A 26,750-nucleotide genomic window follows, 5' to 3' on the forward strand; every position below is an offset into this window, starting at 1 on the left:
TCGCAATCGGAGGAGGAAACTGGTGACTGAAATTTCATGATAAGATCCCGTCGCAACGAAAAACGCCTTTGCTTTAATGATTGCCACTCCAATCCAAGTATCATGTCTGCGGCACCATCTCCCCTATTTCGCGAAAAGACAAAATGAGCTGCCCTTGTTTAAACTTTTTCGATGTCAACCGTCAGTCCCACCTGATGTGGATCCAAGCGTGGTGTAAGCAGTCTCTTTAGTAGACTTGTTGCACGTTCTAAGTGTTCTGCCAATGAATCGCAGTCTTTGATTTGCTCTACCCACAAAATTATCTATGTGGTCGTTCCAATTTAGGTTATTTGTAATTCAGTTCAATTCAGTCTCTTTATTCATCCGTTAACAATATGCATTGTATGGGTGTTGTAATCCTTAAGTATTTAGTTGACTTTACAGCCTTCAGATTTGTGTGACTTACCGCGTTATCGAAATTTAGCGGATTTCTTTTAGTACTCATGTGAATAACTTCACACTTCTTTTGATTCAAGGTCAATTGCCACTTTTCGCACCACGCAGATATCTTATCTAAATCATTTTGCAATTCCTTTTGGTCATCTGATGACTTTACAAGACTGTAAATGACAGCAACCTGAACAATAGATGGACTACAACACTTCCTTGGTGAACGCCGGATATTACTTCTGTCTTACTCGATCACTTTCTGTCTGTTACTACGAACTGTGACCTTTCTGACGGGAAATCACGAAGCCAGGCCCGCAGCTTGGCCGATATTCCATAGGCATGAGAAGAATTGGAATTTTTATGTCTTTGAGTAATCAAGTCAAATTTGGTCATTAGTTGATCTTTGAATCGATATGTAATAGATGTGAGGTGTAATTTAAAATATAAATGCAGTTGTGCAAAAATGCATTTAGTTTTTGCACACTAATAAACGTTTAAGTAAATTTATAATCCAGTCTACTTCTCCTCTGAACGTAAAAACGAAAACTGTGGAGAAGTTTGAGAACAGCATTCACAGTGGGGCTTCATTTTTACTAGTGCAGTGATTTACAGGGCAGTGAACAATTAACTTTAAATTAAGCCCACTGATAATCTTTTAACTTGTAGAGCTAAAGAGTTGCTAAATCCCAATAAGAATGGAAGAAAATACGCAAAACAAGAGTTCCATTAAGGCAACACAAAAACCTGTGGTAATTTTTTTTGTTTCCAAGAACGTTTTGAGGTTAATTATAGCTTTTAGTAGACTCAAAAACGGAGTTAATTTAAGTTAAATATAGATAATATATAGGGCTACTCCTCTTTAAGGAAAAACTGGATGTAATACAATATATTAGGTAGAATATCTGCTATAGTAACTGAATCACAAACGGCAGTTTACTACAAATGACTCATAGATTACGTAAAGGACAATGGTAGCTTCCAAAAATTCTTTAAAACACTCATTTATTTGCATTGATACACAATGAAATTCAGGGGCGTTGTATTCTTTGGCAGTAACTGTGAATCACAAATGCTGATTTGCTATAAAATAGATTACATATCCAAAACAGAAAACACTTGTACTGCTAACTTAAGAAAATATAGTATCATATTCATCCAAAAATTCTCAAAAATAAACTGTTTCTCACACAATTATACAATGAAATTGGAGAACAGTTTTTCTGATATATGATAGGCCTACTATTCACAAAAATTTTAAAAGAGCACAATTAAGTGGGGTAAGCCTACAATTGACGATGACAGTACAAGTTCGTTGCAGCACTCACGAATGTTCAAAATGTCACAATATATTACAACAGAAACAGTTATTGATGTGATCAATCATAGATTATGCAGAAGCGACATGAACAGTAAACTATGCGAATCTAGAACTCCAAATTGGCACACGAATGTTGTACATGCGGTCTCACACAAAGGCAACATGTCGAATTATTGGAAGAATGAGAATAAATGTTCTGAAACTCATAACATTGTTGATGAACAACACCATGGCAAAGATGGAATTTTATTTACTGCATACTTCAGTTTCAATGCTGCTAATTCTTGACATTGTCTTTACTGAAAGAAATTCATCTTTCAATTTATTCTTAGATTACCGGTACACATGAAGAAGGCATTCATCAGCCTAGTGCTGGTTGCTGTTCTGGTGCAGCTGGCTGATGCTCTGCGAACTCAACACAGTGATGGTTTGAAATCGCTGCCACCCTCAGACTCCATCATGGGCATCTATAATCAAGCAGCCGTCACCACCAATGGGTATCTATGTGCAGGTATTGGAAGGTGGGTCTGTAGCTAACAAATCTAGTTCTAAAATGTTAAATTATGTCTCTTACACCCACAAGATGAACAGAATATGATACTGTATTAAAAAATTGTGACACATGCTATAGTGCAACAAATTCTTTATTACGCAGAAAGTACGGATACACTGTAATCACTTAATACTTCACAATTCCAGTTCACAATGGTCATTATAAATTGCAGAAGACACCAAAAGAATAACTCAGATTGTCCATGGTCAAACCAATCCATCAATAATTCATATAACACCAATCAAAAATCTAGTCCAATTGCAGCCTGCATGCAGTCAGGTGACAAAAGTAAGCTGTAAGCGTGGTAGAGACTTTAGCACAGCATGATTCAAAGTGTCTTGCAGCAGCTCATTGGCCCAGCAGCCAGCGCAATGTGATGGCCACTGGCTCATTTAACTGTGCCACACGAGTCATTCATAGTGGATACCGCAGAGTATTGATCTCACTGTCAGATACCAGAGATATATTACTAATTAAACTCAGACCACAACAGATGGAAACAGTAAATGGCTATTTCAGATCGAATACCTTTTGGTTTTTTTGTGTCTGCAGCTTTGCCCAATTTTTATAACCAATTTAACTTCTTCATTCTTAACTACTCAACAGAGCATAACAAGAAGACTTTGCTTTTGTTCTATGACAATGCTCATTTAAACTATGTCTTTGACTGTTTATTTGCTACAGTAACTCGTAAAACTAGTATTAAAAATTGTGCATCTTTGTGTCTTTTCAGTGATATATTGCAGAAGGGAGGCAATGCTGTTGAGGCTGCAATAGCTGCACTCTTCTGCGAGGGAGTGATCTTTCTGCAGAGCATGGGTATAGGGGGCGGTTTCCTCATGACAATTTACTCTCGGGAGAACCAGACTGCAGTGACATTAAACGCACGTGAAACAGCACCTGCAAATTCCTCTGCAGACATGTTCCATGGAAATTCTACACTTTCTCAATATGGTAAGCCTCTTCTAAGGATTTCAACTTGTTTATAGCTGCCATTTCAGCACATCCTTTCATGTTATGTATTAATCAATTATTTACAAGTGTAAGTGGTCAGATGTTGTTGACTGAAACCTTTGCAATATTTCCCTTTCCTGTTTTGCACTGTGTTCAACCTGTCTTGAAGTCTCATATCTTGAGACTAGCCGCAGCCGGGCTAGGCACTACCACCCCATGCATAGCTTGGCATTAACACCACAACATAAATAGTTGCATTTAGAGTAATGCCACTAGTACAGCTATTTCATCAGCTTTTACTGTGACACGTTTGCTTCATTTCCTTTTGCCGGTCTGTGTGCTGTCATTAGACATAAAGTCATTCACAACCTTGTAAAATAACAAACAAGAGAAAGCTTCCTCTGGAAAATGCCCAGTGTAAAAGGCAATAGCAGCCCCTGCATTTCTCCTACATTCTTCGCATATCAGGCTGTATTTCAGTTTTTTCTTCTGTGGTTGCAACAGTCATTGTCCACTTGCACATCTTTTCTCCAAGTGATAGGTAGGAGTGCAGGCAATAACACAGTGCAAGTATTGTAATGTTTAGAGACACTATCTGTTATACATCTGCACGATACATGAACTCTGGCCACAGTGTATTTCCAGTTATGATACATCGTAGTTCATCACGTTGCCATGGCGGTATGTTAGGTAGACCCCTGTTCAATATGTTAGAGGAATACAATGCAAATGGGGTTTCCAACTAGATGTTATGAAATACTGGCCTTTCCTACCCTCACAATGTGGAGATGGCATCCCACATGGCATCAGATATTAAAGGGCCATTGGGTAGCATGTTGTAAATTATGATTGTGTACCTCTTTCTGTTCCTCAAACTGCAGCGCCATCTATGATGAAATGAGGAAAATGCCCCAAACCAAATGTATGTAGATTTATCCATAGAACTGTAATCTGCAATAAAAAATGGGGTTCCCATTGAAGACTTCAAAGTTGTCCCCACCTTCTGCACATGGGATGGAGTGGGAGTTGTGTGTGGTATCGCTGGATGTCCTCTTCCAAAACAAACAAATATGAATTATAACTTATTTTATCCAATGTGTAGTTTTATGGATATTTCAGTGTCTTCAGTTAAAATCAACACCCTGTATATTAAGAACAATAAGGGACCCAAGACTGAACCCTGTGAGACCCATTCTTTATACTTTAGAGAACCCTGCTGAGTTTTGCAGACTATCTGTACTGTTAATTTCAAACTTCTACATTGTTCCAGTTAAATGTGAATTAAACAAGTATGAATTAAACCATTTGTACACTGTCCCACTCATATCACAATACTTACACCTACCTAGGAAAATTTCATGATTCACACAGTCAAAAGCCTTTGAGAGATCACAAAAAATCCCAATGGGTGATATTCAGTTATTCAGAGGGTTTAATATTTAATCTGTGGAGACATATATAGCAATTTATGTTGAAAAGCCTTTCTGAAGACCAAACTGACATTTTGTTAGTACTTCGTTTTTACAAATATGTGAAGCTACTCTTGTATGCAACAATACGAGAGAAGGAAGGTTAAGAACAATAATGGACCCAAGACTGAACCCTGCGGGACCCGTTCTTTATACCTTAGAGTCACAATCATAGCTTTCGGCCATTAAGGCCTTTGTCAGCAGTAGACACGCACACACACACACACACACAAAGTCATGCAACCGCAACTTGCACACATATCTGCAATCTCTGAGAGTGCAGATGTGTGTGCAAGTTGCGCTTGCGTGAGCATGTGTGTGCATGTGTGTGTGTGTGTGTCTACTGCTGACAAAGACCTTAATGGCTGAAAGCTATGATTGTGTGAATCTTTTTGTTGTGCCTGTTGCGACTCACACCTCCGCTATATGGTGAGTAGCAACTTTCCTTCTCTCGTATTGTTACATTCCATCCTGGATTTTCCATTGTTTGATACTCTTGTATACATTATGTTTTCAACAATTCTGGATAAAGCTGATAGAAGTGAGATAGGGTGGGAGTTGTTATTCCCCTTTTTATGCAATGGTTTAACAATAGCACATTTCAGTCTATCCAGAAAAATGCCCTGTTTCAGTGAGCAGCTCCGTATGTGGCTGAGAACCCTTTTTATCTGTTGGGAACAAGCTTTTATTACTCTGTTGGAAATGCTGTTAATTCTATATGAGCTTTTACTTTTGAGTGAATTTATTGTTTTCCTAATGTCATTAGGAGAGTTGGGTTGAATTTTAATTTCATTAAATTGCCTAAGTATTGCCTCTCTCATATACAGCCTTGCATTTTCTAATGAACAGCTGGATCTCATTTTTTGTAGAACACTTGAAAAATGATTATTAAAAATATTTTGTACTTCTGACTTTTGGTTAACAAACTTTTCATTGAGTTTGATAGAAATATGGTCTTCCTGTGCTCAGTGTTGCCCTGTTTCCTCTTAACAATATTTCAGATTGTTGTAACTTTATTATCAGAAGTGCTAATGTCAGACATAATGCATATACTTCTGAACTTTTTAGTAATGTTTCTTAGGACAGTGCAGTAGTTTTTATAATGTTTGACTGTTTCTGGATCAGTGCTCCTTCTAGTGGCAAGATACATTTCACTTTTCTGTTTGTAACATATTTTTACCCATTTGCTAAGCCATGGCTTTTAGATGGTTTCCTACAATTATGTTCACTGTTTTCAAATATACTCACAAAGATATCATGAAATAAGTTAAATTTTAAATTAGCATCAGTTTCCCAGTTCGCCTTGTCCCAGTCTAACTATTGCAAGCTTTCTGTAAAATTTGTAACTGTTTAATGATTAACTGAATGCACTATTTTGGAGTACTGTTTTGCATTACTGTAGTGGAGCTATGTCACATACTGTAACTAGCTGTGCATCATGATCAGAAAGCTGATTCTTAACGGGTAAAATTTTCATTTGATTAAATTTCTCTTGATCTATAAAAACATTATCTATTAGTGTGTAATCTACTACTCGAGTAGGAAAATCAATAACAGATGTCACTTGAAAGAACCAAGTAATACTTTAAGGTCATTCATTCTATCAGACTCTTTCAGAAAATCTACATTGAAATCATTCTGGAAAATAACAACTGGGGTAGTGAATCAAGTGGTGATGCCAACAGAAAGTTTGACTCATTCATTGAAAGCTACAAACACTGCTTCGATGTTGCCTTTCCTATAAAAAGAGTCAGAACTAAACATAAAACCAAAACATGGGTTACACAGGGGATTAGAAAGTCATCAGACACTCTCAGAAAGTTAAATAAATCAGCCAGCAAGAATGTAGTACTGAAAGCACATGTGAAATGTTATAGAAGCCTGTACAAGAAAGTAATAATTGCAGCTAAGAAGCTTGATAATGATACCTGTATAGAGAAAGGTAGCAACAAAATGAAGTCAACTTGGGAGGTAATAAATAAAAATATAGGTAGACACAAAAGAAAAGATAACAGCTTTGTAATTAAAAGTGAGGGTAAAACTGTTAAGGGCCCACTTCAGATTGCCAACATATTTAATGAACATTTCACAAATATAGCCATAAATTTAATTGAAACTAAATGCAATTCCAATAGCAAGGTAAAAATCCCCATGAATGACATGACAATGTTCCTTTATCCAGTAACTGATTCAGAGATACTAAATGCTATAAATAAGTTAAAAAATAAAATGTCATGTGGGTGTGATGGGATTCCTGACAAAGTCATTAAGCAAAGTGCAAGAAACATAGCCTCGCATCTCACTGAAATTATAAATGAATCTTTTAAGACAGGAGTGTTTCCATCAAAACTTAAAATGTCAACTATAAAGCCACTGTACAAGAATGGTGATAAATATGTTAGTAACTTTAGGCCTTTATCAATGTTGTCAGGTTTCTCAAAAATAATAGAAAGGATAATATATCAGAGACTATACAAATTTCTTATTAAGAATAGAATATTGGTTAATGTGCAAAATGGTTTCCGTAAAAATAAATCAACAGAAACAGCTATCTTCAATTTTTTGCAACTTGTTCTAAATTCCATAAACAGAAAGGAATTAAATTGTGGATTGTTTTTAAACTTATCAAAGGCCTTTGATGTCATCGGCCATAAGTTACTGCTTAGGAAGTTATATGCCTATGGGATACGTGGAGTTGCCCACAAATGGTTTGAATCATATCTGTCAGACAGGTATCAGAAGGTGGAGATAAGCCAGGCAGATAGGACATATTCATCAAGATTCGAGAGAGTTTTGTATGGAGTACCCCAGGGATCTGTATTAGGGCCATTACTGTTTTTAATATTTATCAATGACCTACCAAGTCAACTATCTGAAGCAGAGGCAGTACTGTTTGCTGATGATACAAGTTTGTTTGTTAAAGCAAATAGTGAAGCTGACTTACAGGAAAAAGTCACATTAGCAACAGACGAAGCAGACAGATGGTTTAATGAAAACAGACTCATTGTGAATGCCAAAAAAACAACGTGGATCAACTTCAGACATATTACAAATAAAATAAAAACTAACCTTACAGTAGAACTGGGTAAATGTAAGATTGAACAAGCATCATACACTAAATTCTTGGGAGTATGGTTTGATGAACACTTAAGATGGGAAAAGCATGTAATATCATTGAACAAAAAATTAAGTCAAACATGTTATATACTTAGAATGCTTAAAAGCTCATGTAATATTAAAACAGTGTTATGTGTTTATTTCTCATTCATGCACAGTTTATTAAGATATGGCGTACAGTTTTGGGGGAACATCAGTCTAACAAAACACTCATTTAGACTACAAAAGAAGGCAGTCAGAATAATAAAAGGTATAGGATATAGATACTCTTGTAGGCAAGCTTTCAAAGAATTAAAAATCATGACACTACCATCTTTATACTTATATGAAAGCATATGTTTCTTAAAAGAACACGAGGAATTTTCTACATTAAACAGAGAATTTCACAACTACGAAACAAGGAATAGGAATGATTTCCACAGAGAAATTCATAAAACAGCTACATATCACAAAACTGTACTATACCAACCCAAAATCCTCTACAGTGCTCTCCCCAAAGAACTAAAAATAATACCAAAACTGTACATATTTAAAAGAGAATTAAAAAACATGTTATTGAGCAATAGTTTTTAAGGTGTTGAAGATTTTATGAATCGTTGACAATAAAAGCACAGTTAATATTTCCCTGACATAATAAATATGTGTAATTGCTCACATTTAAATACTTGCTGTTTCTATGAAAGTGTGAAACAGTGTTAATGTAAGAATGTAAATAATCTTTGATGTGAGAATCACAAACCTTTTTTTTTTTTTACGTTGTTATCCTACTTGTATATTTTTATGTTAATGTTCTAAAAGTTCTATTAAAATTGTAATGTCTAAGTGACAAGTAAATTCAATTATAAATTTTCATGTATATGTATTTTAAATTGTAATGTTTATTGACAAGTCCTGTGTCATTTCGATGATGCACTACAAGGACACTAATAAACTGAACTGAACTGAATCCACACAAACTATAATTTGCTTCCCTCTGTCTGTCAGACAGTACAACAAAGAATCCAGGTTTTCCAGAAATAGCTAAAAATTTCCCAATAGGGACCTACACATAGCTACAGCTACAGAGTACCATCGTTTAGTTGTTTAGTTTAAGCTCACAGGTACATGCTTCTATATGTTGCTCTACACAACTTTTTTACTTTCTAAAGTTTTCACACTATGATGAATTTTTATATGGTAGCTCCTTCTCTCTCCATAGTTCCTCTTTTTACATGTGCTGGAGGCTTATATCCACCTACATTTACCTTTTCCATAACTATGACTATATGATGTTCAGGCAAGCATATTACATCTATTCCACCCTCAGTTTCTAAGTATCCTAAATGAACAAGAAGCTCATCTACGTTGGTTTTTAACTTCCTGATATTCTGATGCAATATACTAACATTATTTTTCTCTGTACTTTTATGAGAATCTTGTGATATTTTAACATCTCTAGTACCTGTCTGTCTGAACTTCTCATGAAGCTTAATTTCATACAATGTTGAATCATTGGACACTGATCTTAGCCTAAAGAAGAGGTACTCTCATGAGTTAGCTGCCCAAAGTAGCTGTAACTTCATATTGCCCCTCTTGACAGAGCTGATCAATTGGAGCTGATCATACCACATGAAAGCAGGAACCAAGTCAACATTTGTGTGGTTTGTTGCAGATGCTACATTTACCAGGTCACACTCAACATTGTAGCCTTGATCGCTGTCAACACTGTTTCCTGCTCCACCAACTACCACAACATGATCCTGCTTTGTGAAACCCTTGCACAATGATCCTGCATTTTCTATCACTTGGCTCAGAAATCTATGAGATATTCTGATTCATCCGTGTGCCACAACTACTCCCAAAGCCTTTCCACATGGGTTATATCCCTGTGGAAGATCCAGATCCAAGACCTCTCTATGCAGTCAGACAGCACAGCTTAATCTAAATCAGTCACAAGCATTTGCTACTGTATCAGAGGAAGAACCACATGTGCAAGCAGTCATGTCATGTACCATCTCTGGAACAACTTTTTCATGGCCTTTAATTTTCACATGACCACTAACCCCATTAAACTGCTGTCCACACAGACAAATAGATACCACCAACTGGGTTTGACTACTTTTACCATAGGAATAGTCACCAACTTTTAGCATATGGAAGTCAGTAGATTAACATATTTTGCATATTTTCATTCACTGATGTCTTGTGGGATAATATTTTGAAGGAACTACTCACACAGAAAAAAACATGTTCATTGCAGGAAAGAAGGTAATTAGAATTATGTTTGGGGTTCCCATGGACACAGCTTGAAGTCAGCTCTTCAACCCTCAAGCAGATACACCTATGTATAAGGTGCACCAACCATAAATAAAATTGTTTTGCATCATTCCATTCATGCTTCACAATTACGAGACCTTCATTATTGCTTCAGCAAACACAGTGATAAAGCAGTGAGCAGCAGTAATATAAAATAAACAGTGAGTTAAGTGAGAAGAAATTTACATTCCATGAAAAAAAAGATCCAGCTGACAAGTACAATTTCACAATATGGCAGTCATCTACCAGATGATTACTAATCGAATAAGCGGATGTCTGGGATGTGATGCAGAGTGCTATAATGAAAGAAAGTTTATTTCATTATTATTTAATTAAACAGTGCTTTAGCTCTTATTATGTAAGTTTATTTTATCATTGTTTAATTAAACTAAGATTAAACAGTGATTTCACTCATACATGTTTACCTTGGTAATATTAACGCTGCTATACTTTATATGTGTACAAAGTACGCCTTGTGCTTGATCGTGTTATGAAAAATGGTGCACCTGCTCTGGTGTAAAGCAGCCGGTAATACTAACCACAACCTCACTGTACATTTATTTTCATGTGAAATTTGTTATTAACAATCTATTTGAGATTGAAAGTAGCACATATTCAAAAGTGCAATACTGAAAGGAATAATTATGACATTATCCTTCAATTAATTTAACTTTGGCACAGAAAGGGGTGAAATATGCAGCCATAAAATAATCTCTTTAACTACTTACTTCAGGAAATAAAATGTCTGACAAATAGCAGATGTGTTTTCAAGTGTAGATAAAGACATTTCTCTCCAACTACTTGTTCTATGCAATAGAGGAATTCTTGAATGTAAGTAGTTTTCATTTTTTATGTGAAGTGTGTGTGTGTTAGTTCTGTTGACACTCTCCCAACTGTTAGTCTAACTTCATCCAGCCTAAACCCTCCCCCAAGTCAAGCTGCAGCAACAGGACTACGAAGTCAAGTGTGTATATGGATATGTTTGTGTCTTCTGTATTATTTCTCTGTAAAAGAATTTCATCCAGAAGCTTTGCAATGTCCTCAGTCTTGTTTATATGAGTAAAGACCACACGACATCTCAAATGTATGGTGAATCCAGAGGCTTTGCAATGTTTTCAGTCTTGTTTATATGAGTAAAGAGGAAAAGAAAGGAAATATAAAGATATAATTGGAAAATGGAGTCCACATAAATTTACGAACAAAAACAGTCAAAGACTTGTAGAACTCTGCAGAGAACACAACCTTATATCTAAATCAACATACTTTAAGAGGAAGCCAAGTAAACTTAAAACATGGAAACATCCAGACTGGACGAAGGGGGAGTGGCAGCTAGACCATGTCTCTATGGAGATCCACAATGTTGAAGTACTGAGAGGAGTAGACACAGGCTCAGACCATTATATAGTTAAAATTAAAATCAAATTCACTCCATTAAAGAAGAGGACCGGAAAAACTAATAAAATAAAAAGGAGGTTGGACCCACATCAGCTAATTAAAAATAATAAATACCAACAAATAACACAAACCATCAAATTAACAGATGATCTAGAACAACTAGTGCCTAATCTTAAAAAAGAAGCAGAGAATCTAGCTCCCTTGAACCCATGAAGGAAACATGCATGGTGGACATCAGAATGTGACAAATTCCATGAAGATAGACACCAAGCATGGTTAAAGTTTCAAACGCATAAAACTGAAGAAAATGCCATCAACCTAAAAAATGAAAGAAAAAAATTCACACAAAATATTAGAAGAATCAAGAGAGGATTCCATAAAGATATTATAAACTCTATAGAAGGTAATTATCATAAAACCAACTCCAGGAACTACTATAAAATCTTTGGGAAACAACTACAACAATATGAGGCCCCTACACTAATACTAAAAGATAAAGATGGTAGAATGACACACAGTAACAAGGAAAATGCAGAAATCATGGCAAAAGCATTTAACAAACTCCTGAATTGCGAGGAACCCAAAGAACCTTTACAAATCAACATAAATACCCCAATAAAAACCAAATCTAACAAACTAGACCCTCCGACTTTCCAAGAAGTAGAAAAAATTCTTAAAGAACAAAAAAATTATAAGGCATGTGGAGAAGATCAGGATTTTGTTGAAATGCGGAAATATGCAAGTGACACAGTCAAGACCTCCTTACACATGGCTCTAACAAAAATTTGGGTAACAGAATGATTCCCCGAACACTGGACCACAGCTATCATCCACCCACTACACAAAAAGGGAGGCTCCAGACAACTACAGACGAATCTCTCTCTTAGACTGCTCATACAAAATTCTATCCAAGATTCTATATGAAAGAATCAAGGAGCAATTAGAACAGGAGTTAGGGGAATATCAGGGAGGTTTCAGACCATGGAGAAGCTGTTCAGAGCAGATAATTAGTTTAAAATTGATTATGGCATACTACAAGAAACAGAACAAACCTCTGGCAATAACATGTGTAGATTTTAAGAAGGCATAAGACTGTCTCCACAGACCTTCAGTATTAAAAATTTTAAGAAATCTAGGACTCCATCCAAAACTAATTAAAATAATACAACTCATTCTAACCAACACCAAATCTAAAGTGAAGTTTAGAGGAGAAATTTCAGAACCATTCCTCATAAAAACAGGGTTAAGACAAGGTGACTGCCTATCACCATTACTGTTCAACTGTGCACTGGAATAAATAATGAGAGAATAGTACAAGGACAATCCAAAGACAATAATAATTGGAAGTGCAAAAGATGATATTAGCTTAAACTGCTTTGGATTCGCTGATGATCTTGCTCTCCTAGCCAACACCGTTCAAGAAGCCAGGCAACAAGTGAAATCACTACAGGAAATAGCAGAGAAAGTAGGCCTTAGAATATCATTTGAATAAATGGAGATTATGCTAAATGATCCACCACTTGCAAACAGAATTACAATAGGAGAACAGGAAATCAAAATTGTTGATCAATTTAAATATTTAGGCAAAATAATAACATACAATCTAAATGAGAAGCCATCATGGCAGAACAGAGTAAAAAAACTGAACTACGTAAATTACATTACCAAAACTACATACATACTAATAGAGGAAAACAGCTACAAAGTGATATTAGCTTAAAAATAAATGGAAAATTAGTCTCTAGTGGGAAAGAAACAGCAGAGGAATTCAATAACTACTTTACAGAAACAGTAGAAAACCTGGCTAACCATCTTAAAAATAGCTGTCCCTTACAACTAGAACCATACTTATGCTCTGATACTCTATTTTTAAGGCCTACATCTGAAATTGAAATTGAAAAGGCACTTCATAGCAAAATTAAAAAAAAAAAATCATCTGCTGGACAAGATCAAATCCCATGCTTCCTCCTTCATAATTGCAGTAACTTTATCAGTAAACCCCTAGCTCACATAATAAACTTCTCATTCCTGAATGGTACATTTCCTGGTATGCTCAAAATTGCAAAAATTATACCTGTCCACAAAAAAGGAAGCAAAGAGGATCCCAGTAATTATCGACCCATTGCACTACTTTCAACTTTTAGTAAAGTATTTGAATATATAATGGCCACCAGAATCATGTCCTTTCTAGACAAAGAAAATATCCTGTCACCTGCTCAGTTCGGCTTCCAAAGTAAGAAAGCTACAACAGATGCAATACAAGAATTTCTAGATCATGCACTGGAGCTTGTGGACAAAAAACTCCCAGCCATAGGTATCTTCCTAGATCTAACAAAGGCATTCGACATGGTTAATTATAGTATACTTCTGCAAAAGATGCATTCCTATGGAATAAGAGGAAATGCCTATAACTGGTTTAAAAGCTATCTGGAAGATCGACAGCAGTATGTCGAATTAAATGAAACTAAGCTCTCAGGTACAGCTAGCACTGTACACTCCTCCATACGTACCATAAAGCAAGGCGTTCCCCAAGGCTCCGTCCTGGGCCCTTTGCTGTTCTTACTTTACATAAATGACCTTCCTCACAGCCTACCAAACACAAAAACCCTTTTATTTGCTGACGACACCTCTATACTCATATCTGCGCCCGAACAAATTCTCCAATCTAATATAGACAGAACCACAGATCAAATAAGTCGATGGCTTCAAAGTAACAGGCTGCTGATTAATGCAAAAAAGACAATTGGAATAACCTTTCACACTGCCCAAAACAGAAATCCATTACTACCAACTATATCACTGGAAAAAAATAATGTTAAACTTGAAAATGAAATAAAATTTTTGGGGGTCACTATTACTGATACGCTCACATGGAAAAGGCACATTGACGTTACCAGCACAAAACTTAGTAGAGTATGCTTCATGATTAGATCAATAAGGAACGTCACTAACACAAGTACCCTAACCACAATGTACCATGCACTCTTTCACTCTGTACTTAACTACGGAATCATCTTCTGGGGCCATAATTCTGAATCAATTAAGATATTCAAACTGCAAAAGAAGATAGTCAGAACAATTATGTTCAAAAAACAGAGAGACACTAGTAAACCATTATTTAAGAAACTAAATATTTTGCCCCTTTACCAAAAAAAGTATCAACAAAATTAGCAAAAATATGGACTACCACGATTATGACACAAGATCAAAAACCTCTCTAAGAATACTTCCCCACTCAACAAAACTGTACAGTGATGGTGTCAAGTGCATGGGAATAAAATTATATAATCATCTTCCAACTTTTATACAAGAAATCCAAGAAATAAATAAATTCAAACAGGCAGTGAAATCTCTTTTAATAAAAGAATGCTTTTATACCATCCAGGCATATTTGGAATCAAAATCGTCTTAGTGCATGATAATGTATCAAAGCTGAATGTTGTTAAGTCAGTCTTGTCACATCATGTAACAATTCTCTGTAAAGCTGTAACTTTAAGTAACATAATTTGGTAGGTAATGTAAAATAATCTTTCTTCTATACTCTTGTTTACTATTTTAGACTCCTGTAAACTGTATATTTGTATTGACTTATCCCATATCAGTTGTACAAGCCATTGTACTGATTTAATCTACGGGACAAATAATAAATAAATAAACAAAAAAAGCCTATCTATAGATGCAAAATTAAAACACTATAAAACAGTTACACAACCAGAAATAACGTATGCAGCTGAAACTATCTTCAAAACAACTAATACAGCAGAAATTGACAGAATACTAAAAATAGAAAGAAGAATAATTAGAACATGTATAAATAAACAGTATAAAATAAATGGACATTGGAGAATAGCATCAAATGAAACAGTATATAAGAAAATAGAACCAGTCATGAGCACGATCAGGAAGAAACACATCTCATTCTTTGGACATCTGATGAGAACTCCAGAAAACAGAATTAGTAAAAAAATAATACAAAAATTGTGGAATAGCAAGAGCGACATTAAATGGATCACAGAAATTAAGGAAGATATAAAAGAACTCCAAATTACAGTAGATGATCTAAAAAACAAGACAGAGAAAACCAGAATACTGCAAGACCCGCAAACCAGACTACAAATGAAAATCAATAAAAGGAGTACAGGAAGAGTGGTCTCAGATGAAGGAAGAAAGAAAATATCTGAAAGAATGAAGAAATATTGGGCAGACAGAAGAGCAAAACACCTTTCATATAAGAATAGACTCTAATAATTATATTACCTAAATATCATATTAAGTTATTGTTGAGCCAAATTGTATCCCTGTGTAACAACTTGTTTACAACTTTGTATTTTTGACTAGAGTGGTCCAATGAAGGCCATAAAATAAATAATTATAAAAGACCACTCGACATCTCAAATATATGGTGAATTATTACTTTTACTACTTCATTTGTTTATAGAACCCAATGTGAACATTTGCTACACTTCTTTGGTTTAACCTGTACTCGTGCACAGACCATTCCTTCAGTACATTATGATTATTCAAAAATATTCTAGTCCAGCCTCCTTCAGACAACAGTTCCCTATCTCATGTTTCTATAACAAACAGAACAGTCACAAATCATATAAGTATTTTGTTTTATTTTTTTGATAGGGTGTATTTAAACTATATGGTGAGTATTGTCCATTTCTCTGTTTATCAATCTGTTATTCACACATAATATTACTGAATTTTTTTGTTGACTGCATAATTCTAGGTGGGATGGCTGCTGCTGTGCCTGGTGAGCTGAAAGGTTACTGGGAAGCATTTAATACCTATAAAAGTGGGAATGTGACCTGGAGCGATCTTGTGTATCCATCAGTTAAAATCTGTCAGGAAGGCTTTGAGGTTAATTCCAACTTAGCAGAACTTCTTAAGTCAAATGAGGACAACATTAAAAAAAGTGAGACACTCAGGTAAGTGACATTTACTCAGGCCTTAGAAGTCTGACTTAAGAGAGCAGAAACAATAACACACTGATAAAAATAGTGTTTCAAGCCAGTTATAAAGTGATATACTTGTGATAATGAAAAGTAAAACAGACTGTCATTATCAGAGAAGAATTTAGATTCACCTTTACTATAAATGACATGCCAATGATTTATGGGAAATGAAATTAAATGAGAAATGAAGGCATATCCTATCAGAATGTTGTCGAGTGATATACTGGGATAACTGGAATCTTGGTGTGGGGAACCATATGATGTAAATTCCAGACACATGGAGGCACTTTCTCAGCAATGCCTGCACGAAGTAACACTAAGCCCGCTACACCCTACTACCGTATATACATATATTAAACAGTTATGAATCAAATAGAAATGTGCCAAAACCTGTATACCAACCTGTTATGGTGAACAATTCTGAATGTAAATGTTTACATATAAGTGATGTCTACTTTTTAAACGTATTCATACATCTCAATAATAATCATTTCTGTGAGCATGAATCAAATCAGTTATAACATAATTAATTGCCTATATCCAATTATTACATTAAAACATTAAGCAGTGGCAGGGTTCAAACACAGGACCCATTATATTTTAGTGATTAGTCAAAGATTACCACATCCCTGTAAGTTCCCAAAGGCAGCACATCATCTCCTACCCCAACATTTTTATCTCTCCCCACTCCAAGCCTCCCCCTTTCCCCATCACCCCACACCAGATTGCTGCTCACGTCAAATGCAGTCACAGTCCGCAGTTGAGCCACAGCGGCATGAGGCACTGGCCATGTTTGTGTGAGTTGTGCTTCTGTGAATGTGTGTGTGTTTTCTATTTCTGAAGAAGGACCATTTTGTCCAAATGTTTAAATGGTTAGCAGCCTCATTCCTCGGTCCTGTCTGCGACTCAATGACTCCCCTACGTAATGAATAGTAATCTATCCTTTTAATATTGTTGCTCACTAATTGTTGAGTATTTCTCTTGAGTCTCAGACACTTATGAAATGGGATTAATAAAGGAAATAGAAAAGAACCAAAAATGGGAGTGGATTTCATCATTTGCAAATAGAACAGGAAATGGGGGAAATGATAGCTCTAGTGACCGAGTAATACACAAACCAGATCCGGGTCACACAAATATGGCTTTATTCAAACCTCTGAACAATATGGAAATAGCTCTCAGAACTCCACAAGACACAGAACAACTGATGTGCATGATACAAACTAGAATAACATAGAGAGAGTCTGTGAGCACTGCTCCACACATATATAGGCACAGGCTGCCAGTAGATGTTGCTGCAGAGATGTGCTGCATGCCACTTCCTACTGGTGGCCTATAGTGGCTTGCCCTCGCTGATACAGATGGTGGCTGATTCATATTCACAGGGACAGTGCACTCACACCCACAAGCACCAGTAGTGGGATACAGCAATAGTTGTGTACGAAATACCCTTAATCACTCAAAATACAATGTCTTGTAGAGCACTGATGTGGATGTAAATCTATCCACAGAGACTGAAATTGGAGACTACACGGAAAGAAAGGGCTAAGTCCAAATCTCACGTAAATGAGTTAGTGATGTCATCATGAAGTTCATTGGATGTACTTTCAGTTGGGTGAACTTAAATGAATGTGATGGATATAGTCACACAGTTGTAGCCAGATTAAAATATGGTATACATGGAGAAAATGGGTCGAGTCCATCCATTACATGGACAGAAGGGGTGAAGTCCAGCAGGTGCAGATTTCTGAGCTGTATTGATTTTTTTTGTCTGCTTTTATGGAAGTCTCATTGTTGACATTGTTCAATGCAATGTCATTGTTGATCTTTCTTATGTATTGTCAAAGCTGACACAGAGCAGAATTGACATTAGCTTCTTTTCTTTGTGCTGTGGTGGAACTGAATTTCGTGCCGTGATTTGTACTAACACAGAGCAGCCTTGACAATCACTTCAGCGCTTTGTGGTGCGGTAGAGAGAATTTTGTGTAAAACCCAACTCAGGTCAGTCTTTCAACTGGCGATGGAATATCCAGAGTCAAGCTGCAGTGGTAAGTCTAGAAAAAGACAGAACTATGGTAGACAACCTGACGTATCTAAAAAGCTAAGAACAATGTCACATGAAATACGAGAGCATTGTAACTGCAAGAAGAATTGTACTGGTTTGCTAACTGATGCAGAGAAGTCTACATTAATATCTCATTTCAATTTGCTGAAGGTCTGGAATGAGCAAAGTTGTCACCTGACAAGACTGATTTCTGTTGACAATGTACTATGCCTAAGGCCTCCCAGAGATGAGACGGTAGCTACTTTACATGATTATACATTTCATTACAAGGTCACAATAATGAGAGACATTACTGTGACAGAATTGTTTCTTTGTCATAAGGTCTTTGTATCACTGCACAGTATTTCAAAGAATGTATTAGAAACTATCAGGAGTTCCAATTCATAAATGAGGGAAACACAGAAACCAAGTCCATAAACTGTCAACAGAAACAGAGCAAAACATCTGCGCTCACATCAAATCATTTAAAGGATGGTCCAGGCATTACAGCATAAATAAAACTCAGAAACTTTATTTGCCCTGAAGAACTCACAATCAAGAAGATGTTCAAGATGTTTCAAGAGACACATTCTACTTGTTCTATATCATATGGAAATTATCATAAAATATTTAATACAAAATTTAATATCTCATTCGGTTTCCCTCGAAGTGATACATGCAGTATTTGTGATAAGTTTTCTGTAACTTTCAAATCTCTAGAGGCACAACTCACACATGCAACAAATGCAAAGGAAAGATCAGACTTTCAAAGTAATATTAAGAGAGAGAAGATTGAATATGAACTGCACAGCCATAAAGTTGATGCATTCTGTCAGTATAAAAGACAATCTCAACAGCAGTAGAAAGTTTACAAACACAGAATCAATATGTATGGATTTCCAACAAAATCTTCCATAGCCACACATCAGCACCAACATTGCCTATTATAAGTGACAGCTTTCTCTAAATCTATTTAACATACGTCGACTCTCAGGCAGTAATGCAGTGTTTGTGTTTACCCTGAAACCATAGGGAAGAAAGCTTCAAGTGAAGTAGTTTCCTTCTGCCTCATTATGTTACTCTGTTCTTGGATCCTGAGGCTAAGAATTTGGAAATCTTCTATGACACATGTGGTGGTCAAAACAAAAACCACACAATTTTCATATTCATCCATTACCTTGTCCATCGTGAAAGTGATTTGAATCAATTCGGGTGACATTTCCAGTAAGAAGACTTTCATACCTGGAAAGTGACAAAGACATGGGCCTCATCAGATGTAAACCAAAAGCTGAGCTCCCAAAGGACTGGACAGACATAATTAAGGATGCACGTGCAAAACCCACTCCTTTTCAGGTTCTTGAAGTTCATGGCTTAATGATAGGTGACTGGACTGATAACCAAGACACTGACCAAAATATTCATTCACATTGGGATTTATTAAGGAGATGAAGAAAGAACGTCACCATCCAAGGATTATCATATATTGTGGCACTTACAATGGATCTTGGATCACATCAGTTGTTACTGCTCCTGCTGGACAAATGGAAGAGGGACCAGAACTTGCAGGAGGGGAGATTTTGTTCCCTTCACCCTGTTACGAAGGCAGGGTGGTAAGGACTTGTCACAGTAATTAAATGAAACTAGATCATATCTGCCCATGAAATAGAAGGACCTGCTTTACTATAACAAACCTATTGATCTCTAATAAGAGGTTGCATGTCCAATGTTTCAGGATTGCTACCTATCATCAAGGGAAACTATAGTAATCTGCAAGAATGAAGGTGTTCTGTGACACAGGGGCTAAAGAGTATTATACAAATATTCCTTTCTGACAGTGAATTTACAAACACATTTTAAGTTATTTGTTTGTAATAAGTAAACTGTAATTTATGCTGATAACTGAAATTAAGTCCTATTAACTATATTTTTAATGTATGTGTTGTAACCATTTATTGAATAATTGTTGGTAGTTGTATACCAGGTGATTTAAAGATACAAAAGTTGAGACATGGGCTTATTAATCATTAAAATTTAAATGAGTTCAATAAAAATAAAAACAGAATATTGATAAACAGTTTTTTTCCTAAAACCCGATTAGTCACAAACAACCTGTACAATAATGACTAGACTCAAAGATGAATAGATGTGTTTGTCAATGGAGTTGTAGGGAAGTTTTATAGTGAAGTATCATCCCAGTATCACATTACATTCTGACCTTTAGAATCTAATTAGTATATTATACAAAGAATTTAAAAAATAAATATTCAGATAAAAAGACATACAGGACCCAATTTTTAATAATATTTTTTTCCACTTTTAGGGAACCCTAAAGAAAAGGTCATTGAATGTACCATATAAATTACAAAAGCATATTTCAATAACCAACAAAACTGTAATGTTTTAAACTTTAAAATTGCTCTTCTGAAAAATCTATAAAATGGACTTAACCCCTTCTTTCCATGTGGTCTTCAGTTATAAAATAGCATACATGATCTGATTCCTATGTGATGGTCGACTTAGTGATCATACACTGTAGATGCCATCGTGTAGGATGATGTCAAGGCTCACATTAATAAAGTAAAGATGTTGTCTGCAACTGGTTTAATAATTACCTATTGTTAAACTGCAATAAAAATTGTGCTTCCTGAAGCTATGTATAACATACTAAAATTAGCAGGATGTGACATTTGCCTGCTTTATTTTTTTTGTTGATAATCCTTGGTGTTGACGTACTGCATTGTTATACTGACTAGAAAATGGGGGGTGGGAGTTCAACACTGACTACTGTAAACGATGTAGCCAACAGTTGCACAGTTGCTTTTTGCAGCTCTTTACTTTCACTGTTCACAACCCCTCAAGATTACATAGTTTTATGGCCAGTTCACTATTGGTTAACTTTTGATAAGCCTCATTAATAGTTTGCAGACAAATGTCAGCGTACTGCTACAATAGTTTACAATTGAACATCTATGAGCAATAAAAACCTAACCACACAGTTCTTGCAAAATAATACGGTACGTGTGACACTACTGAACAGCCACTGTCATTGTTTTAACACATGACCTATTTGTGTTACACTTATTTCACTGTTAAGTTGATGTATTGTTGTTGACCTAACCAATGCAGGTTTCTCATCTGAAAATCAGCCACGGATTGACTGTCTCAGCACCAAAAATCCATCCTTTATATATCCTCACAATAATACACATTGAAACTATACACTGTTTGATGTTTTAAGTTACAGAAATTACAATTAAAACATAACTCATTCAATTAATTGACTACATTGAAAATGCCTTCTTTCTAACAGTTTCTTCTAGCACAAAGGTTGTTTAAATAATAAAATTAACAGATATAGTTACACAAACAATACTTTTGACAAACTTGGTAATTATTTTGGAACTAATTAAGGGGAGCTTTGCTAATATGTTTTCATATGGAGCCAAATAAATACTTTAAGAATCCTAGTAGTTCTTCTTCCAAATGTTTATAATTAATACAGAATTTATATTTGTTTGTAAGTCAACAATAGAATTTACGCCACTAAAAAATTATATATTTTACCCTATAACAAAAGATATTAACCAAGAATGGTCAAAATGAATTAGGAAATTAATTACATACACAAAACTAAGCACAAAATTAGACCTGGTGGCATATTCTTTAAGACTAAGGGCCAACCTTTCTCTTTTATGAAAATGCAAATCATACTCACGTATGTCAATGGTAATTAGTCAAAAATGAAAAAAATGAATTTAAGGAGGCAGATGGCAAAACAAGAGAGGAAGTAAAGAGATCCCAGCTTGCTTCATCACAAGGAGTGCTTCCACTTTAAAAAAAGCTGCTAATCCTTTAGTTTGTAACTTAGTGACCTGTTTTGAATGCCTCTGTCTCTTCTTTAATCTTCCTCCAGTGATTACTAAATGTGGTAAACTGTTATTAAAAATGTACATAAATAGTAGAATTTGCTTTTCATTCTCTTCACATTTATTAACACTTAGTTCAGTTTCAATGACTAGCTTTCTGTGGAATTAGGTATGATGGCTTAAATGAATGTGCTAAGATTCTACATGTAGAGATAAGTACTTTAATTATCAGCTTGATACCACTATACATCAACACACAGTCACTCCAGTTCAGATCATCAGAATGAATTGAAGGTAAGCTATCAGCCCTAAACCCCAAAGAAGGCAATTAAAAGATAGGTCACTCGACCAATTGCAAGCTGCCACAGAGACCCTCCCCTCCCCCCCTCCCCCGGAAGAGCAGAGCACTTGTGGCATTATGCTGGGGGGTGGGGGGGGGAGGCATTGGAGACACTGCTCACAGGTGAAGATCCAGGAGCAGTAGGTACATCTTGTGACATAGTCCTTGTGCCACACAGGTGGGCATAATAAGCAGCCCACGTGGGAGTGGGGCGGACCATCAAAATTGGTTGGGGGGGGAGGGGGGGAGGGGAGTGAGTGTGATGGTTAGGAGGTCTATAGCATTGATGAAAGAAGAGATCACATTGATCTCCGCACCTGGGGGGCAGTGGGGTGGGGGGAGTTAGAGGTGTTTGATGATAGAAATGGAAGAGGTGGTAGGGTCATTGGCGGAGCGGGGAGGAGCATGAAGGATGAAAAGGAAATTGTCGCATAACTGTAGAGAGAAACTGTAGTGAAACGGGACACTTCTGTTTGGATGGTAAAAGAGCTAGTAGGGGAAGGGGAAAAGTGGGTGAATGGTGAAGAAGGGGAACCTTTGCCATCAGGGGCCCGACTCGAACAGGCTGGAGTTGGAGCTACTACCGAGCAGCCGTCAGGCAGCAAGACGTCACTGTCAGCAGAGACCTCGTGCATTGATGTAGGCAGTTCGACAGGAGCAGACTCATCCACAGTGTCGTCTGTAATGGTCCATGTTGGCTTCAGCCAGTGAACTGAAACGGTGAGAGGGCGGTCTCATAGGTGGATGTCAAATGTGTTCGATGCACGGGCTATCACTTTATGAAGGCCAGAATGTGGGCATTGTAAAGCTGCATGCACTGAGTCTTGCATAACATCAAATAGTCACACTTGTTTAGTTCCTTGTGGATAAACATGGTCGGAGTGGAGTGAGAACAGGGAGGTAGCAAACGCTGTCTAGAAATATGGGAGCGCGCCTGCTCTACTAGTGGAGGGAGTTCAGTGTCTGCAAGTGAAGGTGAGTCCTCAATGAACTGGACTGTAAGAAACAATGGCCAATATTTTGGCCAGGGAGGTCTTGATGTCCTCCTTGAAGGATGCACAAATACCCAGGAGAACCCAGGGTAATGCATCAGACCATGAGGAGTTGTGGCACATGAGAGCAGCTTTTCATGAGGCCATTACTTTGGGAGTGGTAGGCAGTAGTCCGGGATTGTGTCACCCTGCAGAGTTTGCATAATTTGGAAAAAAGCCGGCCTTGATCTGTTGTAACACAGGGTGGACAGCCGAAGTGAGAAATCTGTGTGGTTATGAAAGACAGGTGTTGACAGATGTGAAAATTACCAAACTATCAGTTTAATAAGTCACAGATGCAAAATTCTAACGTGAATTCTTTACAGACAAATGGAAAAACTGGTAGAAGCTGATCTGGGGGAAGATTAGTTTGGATTCCGGAGAAATATTGGAACACGTGAGGCAGTACTGACCCTGTGACTTATCTTAGAAAATAGATTAAGGAAAGGCAAACTTACATTTCTAGCATTTGTAGACTTAGAGAAAGTTTTGACAATGTTAACTGGAATACTATCTTTCAAATTCTGAAGGTGGCAGGAGTAAAATACAGGGAGTGAAAGGCTATTTACAATTTGTACAGAAACCAGATGGCAGTTATAAGAGTCAAGGGACATGAAAGGGAAGCAGTGGTTGGGAATGGAGTGAGACAGGGTTGTATCCTCTCCCCAATGTTATTCAATCTGTATATTGAGCAAGAGATAAAGGAAACAAAAGAAAAATTCAGAGTAGGTATTAAAATCCATGCAGAAGAAATAAAAACTTTGAGGTTCGGGAATGACATTGTAATTCTGTCATAGACAACAAAGGACTTGTAAGTGCAGTTGAATGGAATGGTCAGTGTCTTGAAAGGAGGATATAAGATGAACATCAACAAAAGCAAAATGAGGATAATGGAATGTAGTCGAATTAAGTCGGGTGATGCTGAGGGAATTAGATTAGGAAATGAGTCACTTAAAGTAGTAAAGGAGTTTTGCTATTTGGGGAGCAAAATAACTGATGATGGTCAAAGTAGAGAGGATATAAAATGTAGACTGGCAATGGCAAGGAAAGCGATTCTGAAGAAGAGAAAAATGTTACCATTGAGTATAGATTTAAGTAACAGGAAGTTATTTCTGAAAGCATTTGTATGGGGTGTAGCCACGTATGGAAGTGAAAAATGGACGATAAATAGTTTGGACAAGAAGAGAATAGAAGCTTTCAAAATGTGGTGCTATAGAAGAATGCTGAAGATTAGATGGTTAGATCACATAACTAATGAGGAGGTATGGAATAGAATTGGGGAGAAGAGGAGTTTGTGGCACAACTTGACGAGAAGAGGGGATCGGTTGGTAGGACATGTTGTAAGGCATGAAGAAATCACTAATTTAGTATTGGAGAGCAGCTTGCAGGGTAAAAATCGTAGAGGGAGACCAATAGATGAATACACTAAGCAGATTCAGAAGGATGTAGGTTGCAGTAAGTACTTGGAGATGGAGGAGCTTGCACAGGATAGAGTAGCATGGAGAGCTGCATCAAACCAGTCTCAGGACTGAAGACCACAACAACAACAACATGAAAGAATGAGCAACAGAGTCTGCAGAAATGTCCACCACAGGAGTAGCCCTATTGATAATTGACAGGATGTATCTATAGTTTTGTGAGGGGGGAGTGGACCAGCCAAATCAAGGTTTACATGTCTGAGGCGATCTGGGGGTAAATCAAACATGCCAGTTGGGGGCTGCGCAACCCTATCAACGTTGAAGCATTGGCATGCAACACATGCTCATGTCCAGTTGCACCACTGAGCTTTAATTCCAGACCACATTAAGGGTTTGGTGATAAGCCTTGACACTTGGCTGGAAGAGGTTGTGTATGGCAGTGAAAACCTGTCCTCTCACAGATGATGGGATGAGTGAGTTGAGCCATCACGCTGCAGTGGGACGAGGCTTGATCTTAAGAGACATGGAATTGTTATGAGTAATTTCATTATTTCTGTGACATGATGTTGTGCTAGGGCAAGTGCATCAAAGTCAATGACACTATCTATGTCAGAGATGTTGGAGAGAAGGTCCACGTGGCAGACTGGTGGGAACGGGGGTCCCCAGGTGGGTTGTGTAAAGCATCTGCGAGGGGGCAGTTGTCAATGAAGACCGTAACATCTCTACCCTCAATGTCTTTGCAGAAATAACATATAGCCTCATACACAGCAAGTAGCTTTCTGTTGAATGCTGACCATTTCTTCTGGGAGGGTGATAACTTTTGTGAGAATAAATGTAGGGGTTGTACTTTGTCTCCTACATGCTGTTGTAGGATGGCCCCAATGGAAGAATCACTGGTGTCTGTGGTGATGGAGATTTTGGCGTCCACGACTGGATGAGCTAAGGTGACGGCTTGTGCGAGGGCCTGTTTCAAATCCACAAATGTGCACTCCATTTCTTCAGTCCATGGCACTTTGTGTGTGCCTGTTGTATGTGGGCCTGACAGAGCATCTGTCAATGGCATTAGTAGTGATGTAGCCTTAGGGATGTGGCGACAGAAGAAGCGATCTTGAGGTTATGAGGGTTCAGTCTCCGAGCTTTATGTCTAAGGGCCTTCAGTAGTGTGCTGTTTGTGACATGCACCATTGGTGACAGCCAAAACACTGCGGTTGGTGTTGGGGATCACATTGCTCACTAGGTGAGGAAGGAACACTGACCTTAATATCATCCGTCACATGGTGGTTGGTGGCAGCAGCAGGTGGTGATGCTGAACAGCTGGTGCTGCAAAGCCTGGAGATCTCCGGTCTGGTGAGGTCGAGGGCATGAGCAGTATCCTCGATGAGTCATTGTAATGTGGCTTGATTAGTTTGGAGGTTGCTAATCTGTTGGCATTGAACTACCATGTCACAAGCTGCACTTGCGAGTTTAGCTGTAAGCAAAACACACTCAACTGTAAAAGAGCTAAGAGAACAGTCACAAGGGGGTGGGAGTTGCACTCAAGAGGCAGACATGAGAGGAATA

The 26,750-nt window shown here is 37.1% G+C and overlaps 1 protein-coding gene across 2 annotated transcripts in view; it reads left to right on the forward strand.

Moving 5' to 3' along the window:
- The first annotated feature begins 1,071 nt into the window (after positions 1-1,071).
- LOC124801935 (scoloptoxin SSD14-like) overlaps positions 1,072-26,750 on the forward strand; it is a 110,396-nt gene continuing 84,717 nt past the window's right edge. The window contains exons 1-4 of one of the 2 annotated variants that reach the window (XM_047263109.1): positions 1,072-1,178; positions 2,080-2,268; positions 3,034-3,254; positions 16,266-16,464. In XM_047263109.1, coding sequence (XP_047119065.1) covers positions 2,093-2,268; positions 3,034-3,254; positions 16,266-16,464 — 596 coding nt within the window. In that variant the 5' untranslated portion in view covers positions 1,072-1,178; positions 2,080-2,092. Of the gene's footprint in view, positions 1,179-2,079; positions 2,269-3,033; positions 3,255-16,265; positions 16,465-26,750 lie in introns of those variants that run through there. The other variant, XM_047263110.1, reaches the window with a different exon arrangement.

This window comes from Schistocerca piceifrons, chromosome 1 (genome assembly GCF_021461385.2).
Source record: "Schistocerca piceifrons isolate TAMUIC-IGC-003096 chromosome 1, iqSchPice1.1, whole genome shotgun sequence".
NCBI lineage: Eukaryota > Metazoa > Arthropoda > Insecta > Orthoptera > Acrididae > Schistocerca > Schistocerca piceifrons.